At 46.7% G+C, this 20,702-nt stretch overlaps 2 protein-coding genes across 2 annotated transcripts; one reads left to right on the top strand and one right to left on the bottom strand.

Annotated features, from left to right (window-relative positions):
• Positions 1 to 113: 113 nt before the first annotated feature.
• LOC132794060 (midasin) lies at positions 114 to 17,339 on the top strand. The gene is made up of 11 exons (XM_060804286.1): positions 114 to 324; positions 402 to 619; positions 678 to 1,668; positions 1,744 to 1,907; positions 1,970 to 7,169; positions 7,227 to 7,386; positions 7,446 to 9,283; positions 9,350 to 15,562; positions 15,634 to 15,760; positions 15,822 to 17,083; positions 17,143 to 17,339. The coding sequence occupies exons 1-11, from the start codon at positions 208 to 210 to the stop codon at positions 17,320 to 17,322; spliced, it is 16,470 nt and encodes a 5,489-aa protein (XP_060660269.1). The 5' UTR covers positions 114 to 207; the 3' UTR covers positions 17,323 to 17,339.
• LOC132794062 (peptide-N(4)-(N-acetyl-beta-glucosaminyl)asparagine amidase) lies at positions 17,316 to 20,253 on the bottom strand. The gene is made up of 7 exons (XM_060804291.1): positions 19,632 to 20,253; positions 19,446 to 19,573; positions 18,554 to 19,389; positions 18,397 to 18,481; positions 18,228 to 18,324; positions 18,035 to 18,154; positions 17,316 to 17,972 (listed from the first exon to the last, which is right to left on the bottom strand). Exons 1-7 carry the CDS (start codon positions 19,990 to 19,992, stop codon positions 17,692 to 17,694), a joined length of 1,908 nt encoding a protein of 635 aa, XP_060660274.1. The 5' UTR covers positions 19,993 to 20,253; the 3' UTR covers positions 17,316 to 17,691.
• Positions 20,254 to 20,702: the final 449 nt, after the last annotated feature.

The raw sequence follows: 20,702 nt of genomic DNA, 5'->3' as shown, positions 1-20,702 counted from the left end.
TTGTCTAAACATTCACAACGAAATTGTAAACAAACTGTTGCGTACATATTGAGAAGAAATATTCATGTAATTTTTAGGTTCTACAAGTGCGGTCACACTTCAACCGGGCAACTGCACTGCACGTGTTTTAAAAATTCGCATTGTTGATACGTCGTTCGAAATTACAGTGCGTTTAATTTTAATATTAATGCACTTAAAAACAACGTTATGGACGTAAATATCAACAAGCTGCGGCGCAGTGCGCAACAGTTATTACAACTAACCGCCAGTCAGCCTCAAGAGGATGTGTTTGTCTTAAGTTTGCAAAAGTTTCTTAAGAAGAAAGTAAGTGAGCACGTTTTATCAAAACATGCTAAATAAAGTAAAGATAATATATTCATTATATACCTTGTAAATTCAAGCGCTATGTAGAACAAGATGTGGAGCGACTGTTCGGCAGTCTCAGCCAACAGTTGACGGTCTCTGACTACACCGTGCCCATTGCCACCAGTTTTGAGGAGCAATTGTTGCTGCTGCTTACGATGTCGCTGCAATGTGATCCAGCTGAGAACGTGCAGCAATATAGATTGGAGGCAATTGCGTTGGCCAAGTTGTTGCATCTGTCCATGGATGCAAAGAGGTAAGTTACGGTACTCGGTAAGTCTGCAAATGATTTACGACTTCCACATCTCGCTTAGATTTTCAAAGAGCTACTTTCGCAACAAGCCAGCGCCGTTTGAAGAGAAACTGGTTAGCCAGAACCCAAGTAAAAAGGCAAAGAAGTCACAAGCAAATGGTGCTGCAGTTTTAAAAGAAGACAAATCAGTGATAGACATCGTGCAGTGCTGCTTCCAACTGTTAAAGAGTGATGTCGTATACTACAGAGAACTCTGGGACTGGTCACAGTTTCTTGCTAATTACTCGCAACATAACTTTGGCTGTCAGCTGACAACCCTTTACTGCAATCACATCATGGCCATGCTAACGGATATGACAGCCACACAGTTGTATCAACTGAATGCACAAATTCCACCCAAGATACAGCTAAAGTTTGAGGAGCAACAGTGCCTGGCCGCCACGTGCCCGGAATGTGAATATTTACCTGATTTGGCGGAACAACAGCTGACCATAAAGCTGGAGAAGGCGCATCAGAGCGTAACCAATATTGAAGGCGTGCTGATGCCCATCTTCAACAAGGAGAATCAGAATTTCTATGCCGAGACTGATGGCTGCTACGATCGTATCGTAAAAGTCGACTCAACCATTGTCAATCTGCGCAGTATTGCGCTGGGAGTGGCCGCGGCAAAACCCATTTGTCTTTCTGGCCCCGTTGGATGCGGCAAGACTACTCTAATTGAGTACTTGGCACGTAAGACTGGACGCATTTGTCCGAAGCCCAAGGAGTTTGAAATGCATGAAAAAGCATTGCGCGAAGCGCATGAAGAGGATGAATTACTGAAGCCGAAAAAGAAACCGAAAGCATCCAAAAATGTAGGCGGCAAGCGAAAAGCCGATGAGCAACCATTGGAAGATTTAATGGTATTGGAGGATGGCGATGCTCTTGCCAAACGAAATGGATTCTTACGTATACAGTTGGGTGATCAGACTGACAGTAAAATGCTATTGGGTCAATATCGTTGTACAGATGTGCCCGGCGAATTTGTCTGGCTGCCCGGAGTGTTGACTCAGGTAAATAAGTGCGACATGACATGTCATGTTAACGCTCTTGAATGTATTCCCTCATTTATGGACTATTTTTCATAGGCTGTTATGCATGGCTATTGGCTGCTATTGGAGGATCTGGATGCCGCCACACAGGACACTTATACGATATTAAGCAGTCTGCTGGAACGCAATTCCCTGAGCGTGCCTGGCTTTAGGGATTGCGTCAAGATTGAGCCAGGCTTTCAGCTGTTTGTCACAGTGCGGTAAGTTGAGACACCTATCATCCTATTAATTAAATAAACTATATGATTTTGTCTCTTAACAGCACCAATAAATCGTCAAGCAACTCGAGTCAAAAGTCTCTTTACTCTTTGCTGGAGAAATACTTGTATACCATCAACATTCTGCCACTTTCTCGCAATGAACTGTGCAAAGTTGTGAGCACCAACTATTCCAAACTGGCAACTGTTGCCAATCGCATTGTCGATGTGTTTCTGACCTTCTCCAGTGGCGATCACACATCAGCTGATAATTTGCGCCAGCAGGAGAGCAATGACAAGGCCGACACCACGGAAAACTATGTGGCATTGCCATTCGAGCAGGTGACGCTTTCTTCCATGCCGAACTCGGGACGTCTGGTATCCACGCGTGATCTTGTTAAACTGTGTCAACGTGCGAATGCTCAGTTCTCGGTGACGAGCTCCGAATGTGCTTACTTTGTCTTCCAAAATGCCGTCGACGTGTTTTGTTCGTACTTGCCGAACAGCAAGGAGAAAACAGCTTTGATCACAAATATTGGTGCTAAGCTGGGCATTATAAGATCACGATGCGAGCACTTTGCCAATGACTACAAGCCGGATGTCGAATTCGGCAAGGAATTCTTTAAAATTGGACGTGCATCATTGCCGGCAAAGCTCGAGGAAGAGGAAATCAATGGTCAGGAAAGTGCAACAAAACGACTGAAGCTAACTACGGAGACCAAGAGAGCTATACCCAAGTTCCAGGCTAAGAGAGCGACATTCTCCTTTACGCGGCTAGCCAGCTGCATTCTGGAACGTATTGCCGTATGTGTCAGCCACTCGGAGCCAGTGCTGCTGGTGGGAGAGACTGGTGTGGGCAAGACGTCATCGGTACAGTATTTGGCGGAACGTACGGAGCACAAACTTGTGGCCATCAACATGAACAATCAATCGGATGTTTCTGATCTCGTTGGTGGCTTTAAACCTGTAGAACTGAACTATGTGCTTACTCCATTGCGCTACGAGTTTGAGCATCTGTTCAGTGAAACTTTTAATGCGGAAAAGAATCAACAGTTTCTGCTGATCTTTGCCAAGCATTTCAACAGTGGACGCCACAGCGTCATCATACGCACCATGCTCAATGTGTGCAATGGTATGTTTACAAAGGCAGAGCACAAGCACAATCCATTGCTGCCACGCTGGCAAACGCTGCGTGAGAAGCTGCAACGGTTGCAGACGCAGCTCGACAAGAGCATTAATATATCGTTTGCCTTCATACCCGGCTCCCTGGTCAATAGCATCAGTAACGGCGATTGGGTGCTGCTGGACGAGATCAATTTGGCTTCCGCCGAGACACTAGAGTGTTTGTCCACCATTTTAGAACCAGAGGGATCGGTGGTTTTGCTCGAACGTGGCGACTTTATGCCGGTGAAGCGACATCCTGACTTTCGTATATTCGCCTGCATGAATCCCAACACAGATATTGGCAAAAAGGATTTGCCTGTTGGTATACGCAATCGTTTTACCGAATTCTTCGTGGACGAACTGACTACAGATGCGGATCTGAGTCTTCTCGTGGGCGACTATCTAGCCAATTCGGGCATACAACGCAAAGCTGTGCACAGCATTGTTCAGCTATACAAAAATCTGCGACGTCTCTCTGAGCTCCAGCTCAACGATGGCCTCGGCAACCGTCCAGTTTACTCTCTTCGTACACTCTGTCGCAGCTTAAGGATTTGCGCTCGAAATTTATGCGGTTCCATTGAGCGTAATCTGTACGAGAGCTTCTGTTTGAGTTTCCTCACTCAACTGGATCCCGAATCACATCAAATTGTGCTGCTGCTCATTCGTGATGCGCTGCTGCACAATGCAAAGGCTGTGCTGAATCATTCGCTGCCGCAGCTAGGTGAGAATTATCTACAATTTGAAGGCTACTGGATACAGGAAGGCGGTCTTGAGGTGCAGTCATGCGAGCACTACATTCTGACGGACAGCGTCAAAAAGAATCTACAGGATTTGGCGCGTATCATTTCGATTGGAAAGCTGCCCATTCTGCTGCAGGGACCCACAAGTGCGGGCAAGACCAGTTTAATTGACTATGTGGCCCGGAGGAGTGGCAATCGTTGTCTACGCATCAACAATCACGAGCACACAGATCTGCAGGAGTATATTGGCACCTATGCCGCCGATGTCACCGGCAAGTTGAGCTTCCGTGAAGGTGTCTTGGTGCAGGCAATGCGCCATGGTTATTGGATCATTTTGGATGAACTGAACTTGGCCTCGACGGATATCCTGGAGGCTTTGAATCGTGTGCTCGACGATAATCGCGAGCTGTATATTGCCGAAACTCAAACGCTGGTCAAGGCGCATCCCAATTTCATGCTCTTTGCCACACAGAATCCCCCAGGACTTTATGGTGGTAGGAAGACGCTGTCGCGAGCCTTCAAGAACCGTTTCATTGAGCTGCACTTTGCGGATATACCGCGTGCCGAGCTGGAGACCATATTGGAGAAGCGTTGCCTTATTCCCGCTTCCTATGCGCGAAAGATGGTGCAGTGCATGACACAGTTACAGCAGCATCGCAAAAACACCTCGAAACAAGTGTTCACGCTGCGTGATCTCTTCCGTTGGGGCAATCGCTATACGTTAGCGGATAAGTCATTGCAGCTGGATACGAAGTACGATTGGAATCAGCATTTAATCGAGGAAGGCTACCTGGTTCTCTCGGCCAAAGTACGGACATCGGAAGAGCTGGAGCTGATTGAGGAGACGCTGTACGGCAACTTCAAGAAGCGTGTCGATCTGGAACTGCTCTTTGACATTCACAGCAAGCGCGAGAGCTCTGCTGTTAGTCGCGATATCCTTGCGGCCATAAGGAATTTCAAGCAGCGCGGCGACATTGTATGGACTCGCAACATGACCCGGATGGCGGTACTGACCGCCAAGGCTTTGCAGTTTGATGAGCCAGTGTTGCTGGTGGGTCCAACTGGTTGTGGTAAGACTACAGTCTGCCAACTGCTCGCAAGCATTGCGAATGTGCAGTTGCGTATTCTCAATTGCCACATGCACACGGAGGGAGCGGATTTCTTGGGCGGACTACGTCCCTGCCGTAGCCAGGAGAATCAAACGCAGAAACTTTTTGAATGGGCTGATGGACCGCTCATCTATGCCATGCAGGAAGGTTCCTACTTTATGGCAGATGAAATCTCCCTCGCTGAGGATTCAGTGCTCGAACGTCTCAACTGCATATTGGAACCAGAGCGTAGTGTACTGCTGGCGGAGAAGGGCGGCGTTGTGGAGGAGGATATGGTGGAAAATGAAGCTAACAATATTAACAAGGACTTTGTGGTTCAGGCAAAGGCGGGCTTCCAGTTTCTGGCCACCATGAATCCAGGCGGTGACTTCGGCAAGAAGGAATTGTCGCCAGCGCTGAGGAATCGCTTCACTGAGGTTTGGTGTGTGCCCTCGGACAATAAGGCGGATCTCATTGAGATTGCGTACAATTGCATGCATCGTGGTGAATCCAATAGCAGCTCCTTGAAGAACACGCACAAAATAGCCGAGTATTTGGTAGAAATCGTGCTGTTCATACGCGACTCCAACGAGAAGTTCAAGTTTTCTGTGCGCGACATATTGGCATGGGCCAACTACATGGTCAGCAATGCGCATCTCACATTTGCGGAGCAGGCCATCTTTGGACTGGAGACAATCTTCCTGGATGCGCTGGAGATGCTGCCCCATGAGTCACAGACGCAAATAGAGGCACTCAAGGAAACGATCATCGAGTATGCCATCAAAAAGGCGGGCGAGATACTCAACGAACACTTTGTGCTGTCACACGTGACCCAGAAACGTGGTCAGCAAGTGGAACTTGATGAACGCAGCTTTGGTATACGTCCATTTTTCATTGATGTCAATAGAGAACGCTTAACGCCGGCCAATGCAGATTTCCTTTTCGATGCACCGACTACCAAACAGAATCTATTCCGTCTGCTGTCTGCTCTCTCGCTGCAGAAACCGGTGCTACTAGAGGGACCACCTGGAGTGGGCAAGACCTCGATTGTGGAGAGTATAGCGCATGCCATTGGCTACCAGATTGTGCGCATCAATCTTTGCGAGCACACAGATCTAGCCGATCTCTTCGGCACCGATCTGCCTGCTGAAGATAATCTACTGGAACGTGTTGAGGCACAAAGTCAGCTTGGCAGCTTTGTGTGGCGCGATGGACCGTTGCTGGCTGCCCTGAAGGCCCCAAACACTTGGATACTACTCGATGAACTGAATCTGGCACCACAATCGGTGCTGGAGGGTCTCAATGCGGTGCTCGATCATCGTGGCGAAGTCTACATCCCAGAGCTAAACAAGAGTTTCCAGCTAACGGCTTCAACGCGCATCTTTGCCTGTCAGAATCCTTTGAAACAGGGCGGCGGACGCAAAGGATTGCCACAATCATTCCTCAATCGGTTCAACAAGGTTTATTTGCGCAAGCTGAGCACCGAGGATCTGCTGCATGTGGTGAATATCAAGTATGCGAATTACTTTGAACAACTTAGCAAACACTTTGGCGCTCTTTTGGAAACGGAACAACTGCCCAAGGGCAATCTTTTTGAGCTCTTCAGCAAACAATCTACAGCTGAAGTTACGCGTGAAGTAACCTTCGATTTGGCTGCTCGCCTGGTGCGCTTCTCGGAGCAACTGGATCGTGGTGTGGCCACCATGGAATTTGGCTACAAGGGCGGTCCCTACGAGTTCAATTTGCGTGACATTCTGCGATGGTGTGATCTGCTACACAATCCTGAGACTGGCTACCTAATGTTAACCGAATCCACTACGTTCCAAGTGGCCTTCAAGGACTTTTTACTCACGCTCTACGAGCGCATGCAACTGGTTTACTATCAGCGCATGCGTTGTGACCAGGACAAACTATACATTAGGAACATCTTTGCCGGTGTTTTCAATTGCGATGCTGAGCAGTTGAATGCCATTGCCGAAGATGTGGCGCTCTATTGGACAGCGGACAAGGTGTATCTTAATGATGTCGTTTTGCAACGGGAACAAGTGGCTTTGGGTTCAGCTCAGCGTCAGGAGAAGGCGCCGCTTCTTTTGTCCACACAGCGACAGTTGCTCAAGCAAATTGTGGAGACGGTGCATATGGACAAGCCTCTGCTGCTTTGCGGTGCCACAGACAGTGGCAAGACCAAGTTGATTGATGCCCTGTGTGTGCTCTCAAATCGTGTCTGCAATTCGGATAACATTGATGATTCTGTTACGGGGAGTTTTCAACAGGTAAGTTAAATTTTTGACTATTAACATTGATTAGCCAATAAATTATTTGCCTTTCAGATTGATCTCAATCGTCATCTGGAGGAGATTTATAAAAATGTGCAGGCATTGGTGTTCGGCGTAGTGCAAAAGGCTTTTCTACTGCAGAACGAGTCAAAGTTTGTGGAGCAGCTGTGGCGCACTTGGAGCAAATACAATCAACTGGTGCGACCTACCACAGGTGAGTAACTGCTTTGATAATCCTTAAATTGCTACTGATAATTTTATTTGTATGTGCAGACTCACAGCAACAAAGCGTAGCAGAGGAGCTGCAATTATTTGAACAACGTCTGACGGCACTTGACGAGATCATCAACAAGTTGCTGGAAACGCCACAACAATGTCGCATTGCTTTGTTCCAGCAGTTGCCACAGAATAAATCACAACTCTCCCTACTCCAATCGTACCTCAAGTCAACTGATTCCCTCAACACTGGTGGCTCCTTCGAGTGGGTTGATTCACGTATTGTGACATCGTTAAAATGCGGTCAATATATATTGTTGGAGCATGTAAATCTATGCTCTTCAGCAGTGCTAGATCGTCTAAATCCTGTCTTCGAACCCAATGGCAGTCTGCTGATTGCGGAGAAGGGTATCAGTGCCCAAGATAGCGCCGAGGTGGTGCGAAAATCTCCCAACTTCCGCGCCTTTCTCACAGTGGATCCCAAGAATGGTGAATTGTCGCGTGCCATGCGCAATCGATGTGTGGAACTGTCGCTATCCGTGGCCAAGGATGCCTACAGCATTGATGATATGCGTGCGATTGTCCACGGTCAAGGCGTGCATCAAATTGCAGCCATTAACTGCATGTTGAGCATTCATCGTCAGCTCACTCAGCTCACAGAGTTTAATGCGTATACCATCTCGCATCTGACGCAGTTTGCGTTCCTTAGCGCTGCCTACAAGCACATTGGATACGAGTTGAAACGAGCCATCTACGTGGCCGCCATGGAAGTTTATGTGTATGCAGCTAACATGGACCTAATGGGCTTTGGCCTATCTTACTATCAAAACAAACTGCGCGAAGTGGTGCTGACACAAACGGAAACTTACGGCGAGGAAGAGACCGATGCAGTGCAGCAGGAGGATTATCTTAGTGATGTCATACTTTGCACGGATGATCTTAACGAATTGACGCTTATCAAACTGCAAGCGGCGACGTTGAAGCTACTGCTACAAGCAACGAACAAAGACGAGGTGCCCAAGGAGCAGTTGGCATCGCTCTTCCAGCGCATGGAATCGCTCAACTTGGATCAACTGAATCTGGAGCAGCTACGTCGCTTTTTCCTATACATGCTGTATGAGGCTAGCACCTTTGGAGATCTGCAATTAAGGCATCTTTACATACAACAATTGCTTTCGGAGCAAGCTGAACTGCAGCAATTGTCCTCGAGTCTCTTTGATTGCTTGCGGTTGCAAGGGCAACGCTTCCATCTATCGTTGACTGATCTACCCTGGCATAGAAGACTGTTTCCACGACTGCGTGACTATGCAACAACGCAGCAACCTGGGAATGCTGCCGATGACAATGCATTAGCGCTGAGTACAGCTTTGTGGGCGCAATTGCTGCTCGAGAAGATTCCCAGACGACCAGTAACCAAATTACAGCAGTTGGATGCCTTACAGTATTCCCAGGCATTGCTGAATGACCAAATCACCGACAAATACAGTAATGAATTTTTACTCAACCTCTCGACTTTCCTCGATGCACTGCTTGAAGCACTGCAGCAGCATTTGAGCTCTGCTAAGTTCGAGCTGTCGCATTATGCAAAGTTCTTGAACAAATTCCATTGGTTCAATCGTTTGTTGGCCACATCGCAGCAGTTATTGCTGCAAAATAACGAGCTGCATATTCCATTGATGCACACACTGGTGCTGCACTTCAAGTGGTTGGAGAAACATCTGCTCGCAGACATTCTAAAGGCTTGGCCTGAATTCCTGAAAGTGCACAAATCGCTGCGTCTCAGTCTGGAGAAGTTGAGCAACTATGTTCAGCAGACGAAGCGACCAATCAATGCTGCCAGCAAATTTTATGCCAAGCAGTTTACACAATTCCAACCTTACTACCTAGAACAGCAGGTGAGTGAAACGAGTTCATTGTATTTCTTCTAATTCCTTCAATTATTAATCCTAAATCTATTTCAGATTGCACTGTTCGAGCAAACGGAGCAGCTGCATCAGCTACTGAATGTGGTGCCGCAATATGGTGGCATGGACAGCAAACTCTGGTTACAGAAGTGGTTGGTTCTACAGTCCGATGATGCCCACAAATGGCGTGCTTTCCAGCGAGCATACACTGAGAGTTTCAAGTTCAAGCAGTTTGAGCTGACTTCCAGCCTGGACGAGAATGAATTGAAAACGCAGCTGCTGCAATTGCAAACTGAACTAAAGGACAAACAGGACAGTGAACCAGAAACGCTTTTGGAGGTGGACATAGACATGACGCAACTGACGCTTACGTTGTCTGGCGGCAAGCTGGAGCCGAGCGATGAGCACGTCGTTGACTTAGACGTCAAGCAGCTGCAGCTGTATCAGATGCTTGTGCCAGCATTGCGTGAATATTTCATGGATCGCGTTCTGAGCCGATCACTCAACGCTGACTTTGATGAGCAATTGAATCGAGACTACAGCGAGAAAATAATTACACTCAATAGCCAGCTATGGAGATGTCTAAATACGCTTAATAGTTCAACTCATGGCAAGATCTTGTCAGCGGCCAAGCAACTACAACAGGCTGATTTTGAGCAACTGCAGGAGCAACTCAATGGCAGCAGCTGCTACAGGTCATTGCGAAGCTATCAACGTCAGTATTTGAATGCACTACGAAGCTATCAACTGGAGAATATTGCCACACGCATTGATTGCGCCCAGACGCCAACAGAGACGGAGCTCTCAAGTCGCTATAACTATCAAGGTCCGCCATTGACCAATGCGTTGCTCGCCTTGATTTGTCAGTCAAATGGTCAACTGCTGTCGGTGCCACTCAGCGATCTGCAGCCTTGGCGACAGTCATTGCAAGAGACGCGTCAATTGCTCTGGCAGAATGCGGAGCTTGTGAGTCGTCGTCACAGTCCAGAGCTGAACAATAAACAGTTGGCGCAGCAGAACGCCAGTCAACTGCTCCAGGAATTGGAATACATTAAGAAAATTCAACAGCAGTTGCAGCAGACAGACGTTGGCTTTGAGAGCTGCATCACAGACCTGAAACAGGTGCTGCAGCAGTTGCAACTTGACACTCAGCAGTCCTTGAACAGCGTCTTTGATGCTGCACTGGCAACCGCGCTGATTGGCGCCTTGGAGTTGAGTGTGCTCACACATGCGCCCCTAATCGATCCTGTGGAGAAGAACCGACTGAAGAATCTGTACATAGCTGAGGACATTGATTGCCTTAGCCAGTTGAGTACTGCCTACGACTTCATGAAGATCATCATGAAGTACAAACACTTTGGCCAGCAAATCTATGAGCAGTTGCAGCAGCAGTTGCTCTTGGCCCGACAGCAACAACAGCAACTCAATCAAAAACTGGCTCTGCGTCCCGAACAGTGTCTCTATGCTTCACTTGTGCAGGATCTGACGCACTTCCTCAAGTCAAATTGCGACTGCAAGGCGTTGCACAAAATAATCACAGCCATCCGAGAAAATTGGTCACACTTTGTGGGTCCACAGTTGGCCGATGCAGCGCAGCTGAAGAGCAGCGCCGAGCTGCTCAACAAACTGGAGCTGTGGCTGGCAAATGCTCAACGTTTTGTACATCACACGCTCGCCCGTTACGCTGCCTATTATCAGGACTTTGTGCTGCCCATCAAATGTGCTGTGAATCAAATGCGTTTCGGCCTCGAGCAACTAAAGGTGCTCTTCTCTCGACTCTTGGTGGCGGGTAGCTCCAGTGAAACACAGAGGTTGGAGCACACCATCAGTCAGATTGTGCAGTTTCCCTCGCAGCGTCCATTAGCCATCAGGAATAGTCATGTCTACGGATTGCTGGCCAAGTTGCCCCACTGCGAACACGAGTACTTCCGCCTGCTCAAGGCAAAACTCAGCGAGTTGCGGAACTTCATCACCATAGCCTCGACCATTGATGAGACGATCTTTGTTGCCTACGACGATGCATTGAGCATCTGCAATCAGACCTGGCAGTTGGAGGAGAAGCGTCGCAATGATAAGCGTGCCGAGGAAGAAAGTCTCTACAAGACGAAAACAATTGGTGGCATTGAAGATGATGAGGTGGTGGAACTTCAAGAAATTGAAGAGAACTTCCCGACTCATTTGGACGAGGACTTTGCTGAATTCGTCAATCAACCAACGTTAGAACAAGTACTAAAACTGGATAAGAAGGCCAACACCAAATCTAAGCTGGCGGAGATTGTGAACGAACAGGATTACGTATTCCTAGTGCGCAATTTCATTGAGGTGATGAGCAGTCATACGCCGGTTAACTACAAGGATCAAGAACAGCAATCACATCGCTCAGAACTCCAATTAATTGCACCCTTTCAGGCGCGTCTTCAGGTCTTTGCTCAGTTGCATGGACACTACAAGACAGCGTTGAGTCCTCAACTGGATAGCACCATCTACAATGGCTTGGCCTTTGCCTTGGCGTTGCAGCAGCGTCAGCTGAAGGACATTGAGCTGGAGGACATTCAGGCAAATCGCAGTTACGACTACTACAAGGACTCGAATATCTCGGAGGTCGGTGGCTGCATGGGAGTCATGGAGCGCATAGAGAAGCGTGTGCTGGAGCAACTTGAACTGTATCCCGAGCACGCTGGTCTCGCGGACATTAAACTGGTCATTGCACGCATCCGCAAGCTGCCCGCCAATGCCAGTGTGGGTCGCTTCAACACTGGCTTCCAGCTGCTGCGTCAGAAATTGTCACTCTGGAACGAGGTGGCTCACAAAAACAACAATCTGGTGGCGGAGGAGATTGAGGTCGCTGAGTTTGTGCAGCGCTGGACGAAACTGGAGTTGCAACATTGGCGCAACTGTCTTAATCAGACGGGGCAACAAGTGGAGCTACAAGCATATCGCTATTGGTTCTTCATCTACAATCTGCTGCAAACTGGAGCCGAATTGCCCGAGTTAATACGCACACTGCGACAGTTTGTGGAGGCATCCAGCTATGGCGACTTCCATGTGCGTCTTCAGCTGCTGCATGGTTTTGAGATGTATCTACACAATCGGGAGCGCGGCGGCAAGCAAGAGGAGGCACAAATCCAACCGCTGATTGCAGCGCTGCACAATCTACAATTGTATTTTGCACAGTTCGCCAACGAGGTGACTGAAACCGTAAAGACGCGTCGCTTGCCCATCGAAAAGAAACTGCGGGAGTTCGTCAAGATCCAGAGCTACAACAAGGATCTTAGCTACTTTAGCATGCGCAACAATGTGGCCACCGTGCATCGCAATTTGAACAAGTTCCTTAAGGAACATCGTCTGCAGCTCGAGCAGAAGATCAGTGATGTTTTCCAACCCAAGGACGCCACCGTCAAGGACTACAGTTTGGACAAGAGCAAGTCGGCCAAAAATAAACCCATGCCTTATCTAATGGACAGCAAACACTTTGTGGCCAGTGAGCAGTTGCGTCAAAAGTACAATGCTCAGGATCTGGGCGAGGAAAATGCGTCAATTTTGCAAAAGTTGGGCAAACATTTTGGCACCGCTCGCACCATTGTGCGGGAAACTCTCGCAAATACTGGTTTTGGTCCGTTGATTGCTGAGCTGGATGAGCTGGTGGACCAGCAGCTGGAGCGTTGTGAGCATCTGCGCAACCTCAACGTGGACCGCAGCAAGGAACGGCCACAACAGAAGCTGCAGGCCAAGCAGATCTTGCAACAGAAGCGCAAGGCATTAATCGATCTTTTCAAGCTGCTTTCACGCCTTGGCCTCAACTACAAGACGGGTCTCATGGAGCTTTCGCTGCGCAACGAATTCGAGAACTTCCAGTTGCCGCCATTCAGCATAAAAGCCATGCTGCCCTCACTCCATGGCAATTGGAGACAGCTCAACCAGCAGCTGGATCTGTACTACATGAAAAGCGTGTTTAAGCTAAAGCTGCTGCAGAACATTATGCTCACTCCGCTGTCGGAGTTGGGTCCTCCAAATATCGAGCGTATCAAGGGTTTCGCTGTTGACATGTTCCTCCTGGTGCAGCAGCAGAGAGAGCAGCTGTCCAGTTCAACAATACAATTGCATGAGCTGCGGAATGTCTTGGATAAGCTACGACAACTGGCAGATATTGTGTTGCCAGAGCAGGCGACAGCTGTTCAGTTGAGTTTTGCCCGCAATGCGGATGAATGTGTCCAGCTGAAGCATAAGCTCTGTCAAATCCAGTATCTGCTACGCCAATGGCAATTGCTACTCCATTGTGCACCCGGTCAGGAGAGCAGCGAAAATAGTTTGTTGCTTCAACGTCAGTCGCTGCATTTGCCTGAACTTTTCGAACTTTGCAGTCAAATCCTGCGTAGCAGCCAAGTGCTGTTGCAGGAGCTAGAGCGTGCGAATACAGACTTCCTGGACAGCATCAAATTGCAGCATTATCAGCGCAGTTACCAGAAGATCATTGACAACATTAAGCAAGTGTTGGTGCAGCTAGAGGATAAACATGAGGAGCACTTGCCGTTGGCTCAACCACTACTCACATTGCTAACCACATTGGATAGCACTACAGTGCCGTCAGCCACTGAGGTAGAGCCCATTGAGCTGACTAATGTGGATGCCGAGCTTGCAAACATTGCCCATGCAGTGCTCTTGGCGCTGCAGAAGATCTACAAGGAACATGGCCAACAGCCTGACAAGGAAAACGAATCGGAAAATGGCACCGAACTGAAGGAGCAGCATCTGAAGCAGCATTTGACTGGCCAACTGGATGCGGATTGGGAACTGCTGAGTATGCCACGCACTCTCCAAAAGCTCTCGAATGTGCTGCTGGTGCTGAAGCATGCCGATCCCAGCGAGGAGAAGCTGCTTTGTTTGCGCCGCGCTGTGGCATTGTTGCCCGTACTGGAGCAGTATCAATTACTGGCTGATTACATGCTGTTACAGCAGCTCGGCACCCACAAAATCTCCGCCAAGATGCTGTCCATTATGCTGACCGCATTCGTTGAGATTGGCAGCAAGGGTTTCTGTGTGCCACCGGATCTAATGCAGGACGAGGAAGGTCAAGCCAAACAGGAGTCAAAGAATGGCGAAGGCTTTGGTCTGGAAGATGGCACTGGCGAGAACGATGCATCCGATAAGATTGAGTCCGAGGATCAACTGGACGATGCAAAACGGCCAGAGGATCGCAAGGATGAGGGCGACAAAGAAGAGCCCGACTGCAAGGAGGAGAAGGGTATCGATATGAGCGAAGACTTTGACGCCAAAATGCAGGACGTGGACAAACCAGAAGAGGATGATAGTGGTGAGTCCGAAGAGGAGGACGAGCTCAACAAAGAGATGGGTGAAACAGAAGATGGTGCCGAGAAGTTGGACGAACAGATCTGGGGCGATGACGAGGAGAAACCTGAAGAGGAAGAAGAGGAACCTGACATGAATGAAGAGGATCAGGGTAAAGGCACTAAAGATGAGAAGGATGAGCACAACGATCTGGACACCAAAAACGATGCGGCCAAAGAGGATGGCAAGGACGAGCATGAGAAGGATGGATTGGATGCCACAAACGAACCAAGTGGTGAAGATAAACGCAAAGAGCAAGCCAAGGATATTGATGACATGAAGGAACCAGAGCTTGATGAAGAACAAACGAATGCCATGCACAATGAATTGGAAGAGCCGCCAGAACCTGAAGAAATGGATCTGGGCGATATGAACAATGTGGACGAGGGTCATGACAATGAAGACGAACAGGCGAACGACGAGAATCCATTTGATATTGATGCAATGAAGGAGAACATGCAGCCAGCCGAAGAGGCAGAGGAAGATGCAGTGGAGGAAGAGACCAAAGAAGATCAGCCACAATCTGATGACAGCGACTCGGAGGCAGAGGAAACATCCACCGAAAAGGACAAAACGCAAAATGGCAAAGACGAAGCAGAAGATGAAGACGCCGCTGCTGAAGAAGAGAAAGAAAACGAGGAGCCAGAAACTCAAACTCGCGGCGAGCTCGATACGGAGGAAGAAGAGAAGCCAGATGAAGCACCTGCTGAGCCAGAAACTCGCGAAGAGAAACCGGAGGAGCACACGCAGTCAAAGGACAAGTCTAGCAAAGAGGAAAATGTTCAATCTGTTCCGGATACGGAGCAAAACAGCTCAGCGGATCATGTGCAGCAGCAGCAGGAAGAAGATGTTAAGCAGGAGCAGAAGATGGACGAGCAGGAAACTGGCGAAGAGAAGGATGGCGTTGGACAGGCTGAAAATGATGTAAGTTTTAATAGTATTTATTTGCACATATGAAAGGTAACCAATTCAAACTGTAATTACCTAAATTTTAGACAAACGATGGAGGTCACCAAGGAGTGGCTGAGACCAAGGAAACTGTTTCCCAGGAGGATCGAAAGAATGAAAAGGAAACTCAGGAGAAGCGTAAACAAGGACGCACTAATGAAGAACGCTCACTAGGTAATTAGTCAATGAATATATTCTTAATTACACAAATCTCTAATCTCTTTTTTCCATACAGGTGAAGCTGAGCAAAACAAACTCAAGCAGCTGAAAACGATTGATCAACTGAAGGAGTCCAAGCAGAACGAGGGCGAAAAAGAGGATCAAGCGGAACAGGATGCAGAGGCCGAGGAATATCAGCATGTGAAGGAACCGAAGAACAGCGATAAAACCACATTGGACAATGCAACAGAGGAGCAATCCAAGCAAATCAAACACCAAGAGGATGAGGAGCAGAAGGATGACGAAAATGCAGATGCCGAAAACGCTGATCAGCTTATGGAAGAGGATGAGCCTGCAGTTAATCCAGAAGAAGACCCACAACTTGAACAACTGAGTTCTGAAAAGACAGATCAGAAGTCGGACAAACCTTCCAAGACGGAACAATCAAAGGAACGCCTCGAAACACCACCCGAGCAAATGGAAATCGAGGGTGAAGTGGTACCTACAATGACAGTGCCACGGAGTGCCGAGACCACAGCGCACAGCAACACTGAGCTTCTGCTGGATAAGAGCACAAATGCACAGGATCTGAGCACAGCCGAACAAATCGAGCTGCGTCAAATGTATCAACAACAGTTAACCAATGCTAGTGCCACCCTGCCGCAGCACGAGGATTACGAGAGTTGGTCGAGTATATCGAATCGCATGACCCAGAACGCTCGCGAGCTGTGCGAACAATTGCGTCTTATCTTGGAGCCAACGAAATGCACACGACTCAAGGGCGATTATCGAACGGGACGTCGCATTAATATGAAGAAGATTATACCGTATATTGCATCACAATTCCGCAAAGACAAGATCTGGTTACGTCGCACGAAGCCGGCACAGCGCGACTATAAGATTACCATTGCCATTGACGATTCAAAGTCGATGCATCACAACAATTCCAAGACACTCACACTAGAGGCTATCTCATTGGTGTCACAAGCACTGACGCTGCTCGAAAGTGGTCGGCTAAGCATCATTTCCTTTGGAGAAGCGCCCAAAATCATTCTGAATCACACCGAACAGTTTGATGGACCGCGTTTGGTGAGTGCCCTCAATTTTGATCAGGATAAAACGAAGATAGCTGGTCTACTCGATTTTATACGCACCGTCAACATCGAGGAGAGCGGGCTTGGTGGCGATAACGGTCTATTTGAGAATCTTCTGCTCGTACTGAGCGACGGGCGCAACATATTTAGCGAGGGTAACCAAAAAGTGAAAAACGCCATCAAATTGGCTCGCTTGCAACGTATCTTCCTCGTCTACATAATCATCGATAATCCAGATAATAAGGTATGTATAGAATCTCTAAGTTCAATTGGAGGCGATTTTAATCGTGTGCTATTTTTCAGAATTCCATTCTTGATATACAACACGTGGAAGTGAACAAGGATGGTTCGGTTAATATTAACTCATATCTAGACAGTTTTCCTTTTCCATACTACGTGATTGTGCGGGACCTAAACCAATTGCCTCTTGTCCTAAGCGAGGCCATGAGACAATGGTTCGAATTAGTCAATAGTGAATTGTAATTTAGTTCTTATATTTAATGATGATACAGTTGAGTCCTATATCCTATTCCGACCAGCTTGTACACTCTACTTTAAGTTAAAAGTGAAGTAATATTTCAATTGATTTTTTTATATTTTATTGCACACACTTGAAGAATAACTTTTTAAGTCGATAGTTTTATTTTTGACTGGCAAGTTGTGACTTCATTTTGTGACTTTATTATCCTGCGTACCTTGGACGTACATAGTCGTTAATGTTTCATTGAAACTTTGTACATTGTATATAAATATATATATATATGTATATAGTATATATGGTTGTCTTATTTACACTTACAATGCATTTGGAATTGTTCTGTAAGATATCATGTTCTTTTTTTGGATATATCGCTAGTGCAGCACAACGTGAAGTTCAAAAGGATACTCCCTTGAGTTCAAGGCTTGTCTGAAGAGCTGTGAGTGTTGCCAAGACACCCCACCACTTAATTTGGCCACAATTTGGAATTGATTTGAGTTTTCAATATTTTTGTTTCCGTTACTTGTTTCAATGCTAACATCAATTTTCCCTTCGCCAAAGGTTTTTGTCTCAAAAATCAAATTGTATTGTTTTACTTTCAGATTTGATTTACTCAAATCGAATTTCCATATTATTTCAGCGCTGTCCGTATCCTCTGTAAATATATTTGGTTATAATTATTATATGGATAAGAGAGTAATCTAAGTGCAAATCTACCTAATCTGGCCAAATATGTGACCTTCCAATCGTGTTCCACTTTGCGAAATATGTTCTTTGAGGCGAATTGCGCACTCTGCCAAGTCTTGTAAGTTTCGAGTATATTCACCCTACTTCCATCTAAAAAAAAGAAAGTGATCGGTCATAAACTGCGATTAGATTAGATACACTTGGTAATTATTGCGCCGCAAACCTTTGATAAATCGTTCGTATGTATCACTGGAACAACTGTAGCGTAAATTAAATTGACGCTTTTCCACTTCGTTGTCGTTGGGGGTAAATACAAAAATCTGCAATTAAATAAATGCACAAATCGTCTCTCGTCATATAGACAATATCAATTAACAAACAGTGTGACTCACATTGCTGAATGAGTTTTCGCCACGCGACTGTCGCCACGTCAAACTGCCAGAGCTCCTGCCTTTCAGCTCGTTCTCAGTCGGCGTGCTGCGCAATTTCAAGAATTATAGAATAAAAACATTTTAACAATAAATTAGTACACTGTTTTCAAATGCTTACCGCTCCAGGGTCATCTCAATGACCTCGAATAAATTCCGCTGACTTAGGAATTTTTTGCGTTCGTCACTCACAAATTGCTGGCGTTTTCCTCGAATGCCATTCAATGCATCGATAAGCTCTTTTTCCGAGCACAGCTTGCGTATTTGCAGGATTTGCTTATGATTATTAGTGTAGCGCCAAGTTACATCCTGGGCATCGTCCCGTGAGTAGGCAAAAACATAATCGATATTACGTTTCCAGCCATGCTGATACATTAGCGGCGAGTCCACCACATTGTCCGATGGGTCAACGTGAAGCCAACGCAATTGCGTCTCCGAATAGACCTCGGTCCACACGTGATCGAAGTGCGAGTGCACTAGACGGGCATCGTAGTCCAGGCATCGACAGAGGAATGTGAAACAATTGGCAAATTCACCGCAGCGTCCCTTGCGAGTCACCAAAAGCTGCGATATGTCGTTGTAGCGATAGAACTTTGTCTCCTGACCACAGCAAACAGTAATCTCCACGCGCACATCACCTTCGGTTTGGGTGCGACGCAATTTGCCGTCCTCACTGCCACATACCTTACACGGTATTGTGTTGACCCACTCGAAGAATTCGGTTTTGAACCAATTGACCAGCTCCACCAGCAACAGATCTCGAAAACAAGGTTCCTTCTCCTGACACTGACCAGACGCAATCATTTCTTGCATACCAACGAGCTTCTCGTTGGCATTGGAGGTCAGTGTATCGACGGGAATCAGGCTGAGGCCGCTGGCCAGCAGCGCCTTATCCTCATACTGCATAACTGCATCGCTATACAGCTCCAAGGATTGCAGAAATCGGTTGGCAGTGCGCTGGTAGAGGAATTCCGTATTAGCGTCCAATTTGATATTTTATAGAATGTACCTACCAGGACCCGTGGAAACCGTATGCGTTGCTGATAGGGTACTGAAGGTTTTATGAACAAAGGCGTTGCACATATACCTGGCATTTCTGGCTGTGTTGTTGACACGGGTTTCGCATGATTATTAAGTGGGCCTTCACAATGGAAAGTGAATAAATTACAATTGCATATATAAAATCCAGTTTTACTTACTCTTTGGCGCTGCGCCGTTAAGCCACGCCTCCCGCCGCTTACGCAGTTCGTCCCGGTACTTTTGTATATGTTGCAGCGGTACCTCGCTGGGCAATGTGTATTCATTGGAGGCTGCCGTGCGTTTGAATCCAATTGCGGCTAGCAGTCGTTCGCTACCCGACAGCGACAGAAGTTTCTCCTTGATCGCTTTGTTCTCTAGTCGAATCGTGCGAAACTTAAGGTTATTTGGCTGGCTCAGTACATTTTCCAACAGCACTAGCAGAATGCGCGCCGCTTCGAGATACTGCTGCTGCTGTTGTTCCGTGGATGTCGATGATCGCGGCTCAATCAACGCCACACATTCAAGATTTATGTCAACCATATTATTAACAACAAATGTACAAATTCACAATGCCGCTTTGTCTTGTGGGTGGATGTATGTAGGTGATATGGTTTTGGTGTAAGACTAGAGATGAGCGATGTTTGTTAGCTTATATCGGAAGCCAAAGTAAATAACTCTTAATTATATGGTAAAACACTAATAATTGCACAAGTTATGATGAATAATTAAAAACAAACGGCGTTTTGTTCGGTGGCTTGAGCAGCTGTTTCACACTAGCTGTCTTATCTGTTATCGATCAATGATTAATTTTTAGAAGAGTGGCAACGTCATCTTGTTAATGCTGTTGTGATTTTAATTTTCGTATTTGTTGGAAAGAAATTATTTTTTGACAAATGTCTGTTATGTCCAATGAGAACCCATGGATGTTACAAAAAAAAAAGTTCTTGGAAGGGTCTAGATTTTTGGAAAAGGACGAAAATAATTTGTGTTTGAAATGATGCGCCTATTTACACGCATTTGGGAAATATACCAACGAACACCACAAAGTGTAACCAGGTGGCATTTTTACATTTTGGTATATTTCCCTATTAAAACCGATATATTACCAATTTCGCTTACGCTTACTTTAAATAAAGCCATATTTATAACACACAAAATAGTTACTAATAATATGTTTAGTTATAAAGAATTCAATAATTTGTAACACCGATATTTCCCGTTGCAAATCGATATGTACAAAAATTTAAAAA

This window comes from Drosophila nasuta, chromosome 3 (assembly GCF_023558535.2).
Source record: "Drosophila nasuta strain 15112-1781.00 chromosome 3, ASM2355853v1, whole genome shotgun sequence".
NCBI classification, from domain to species: Eukaryota; Metazoa; Arthropoda; class Insecta; order Diptera; family Drosophilidae; genus Drosophila; species Drosophila nasuta.
Note: the sequence above shows the minus strand (reverse complement) of the source record. Positions and strands in the feature narration are given on the sequence as shown.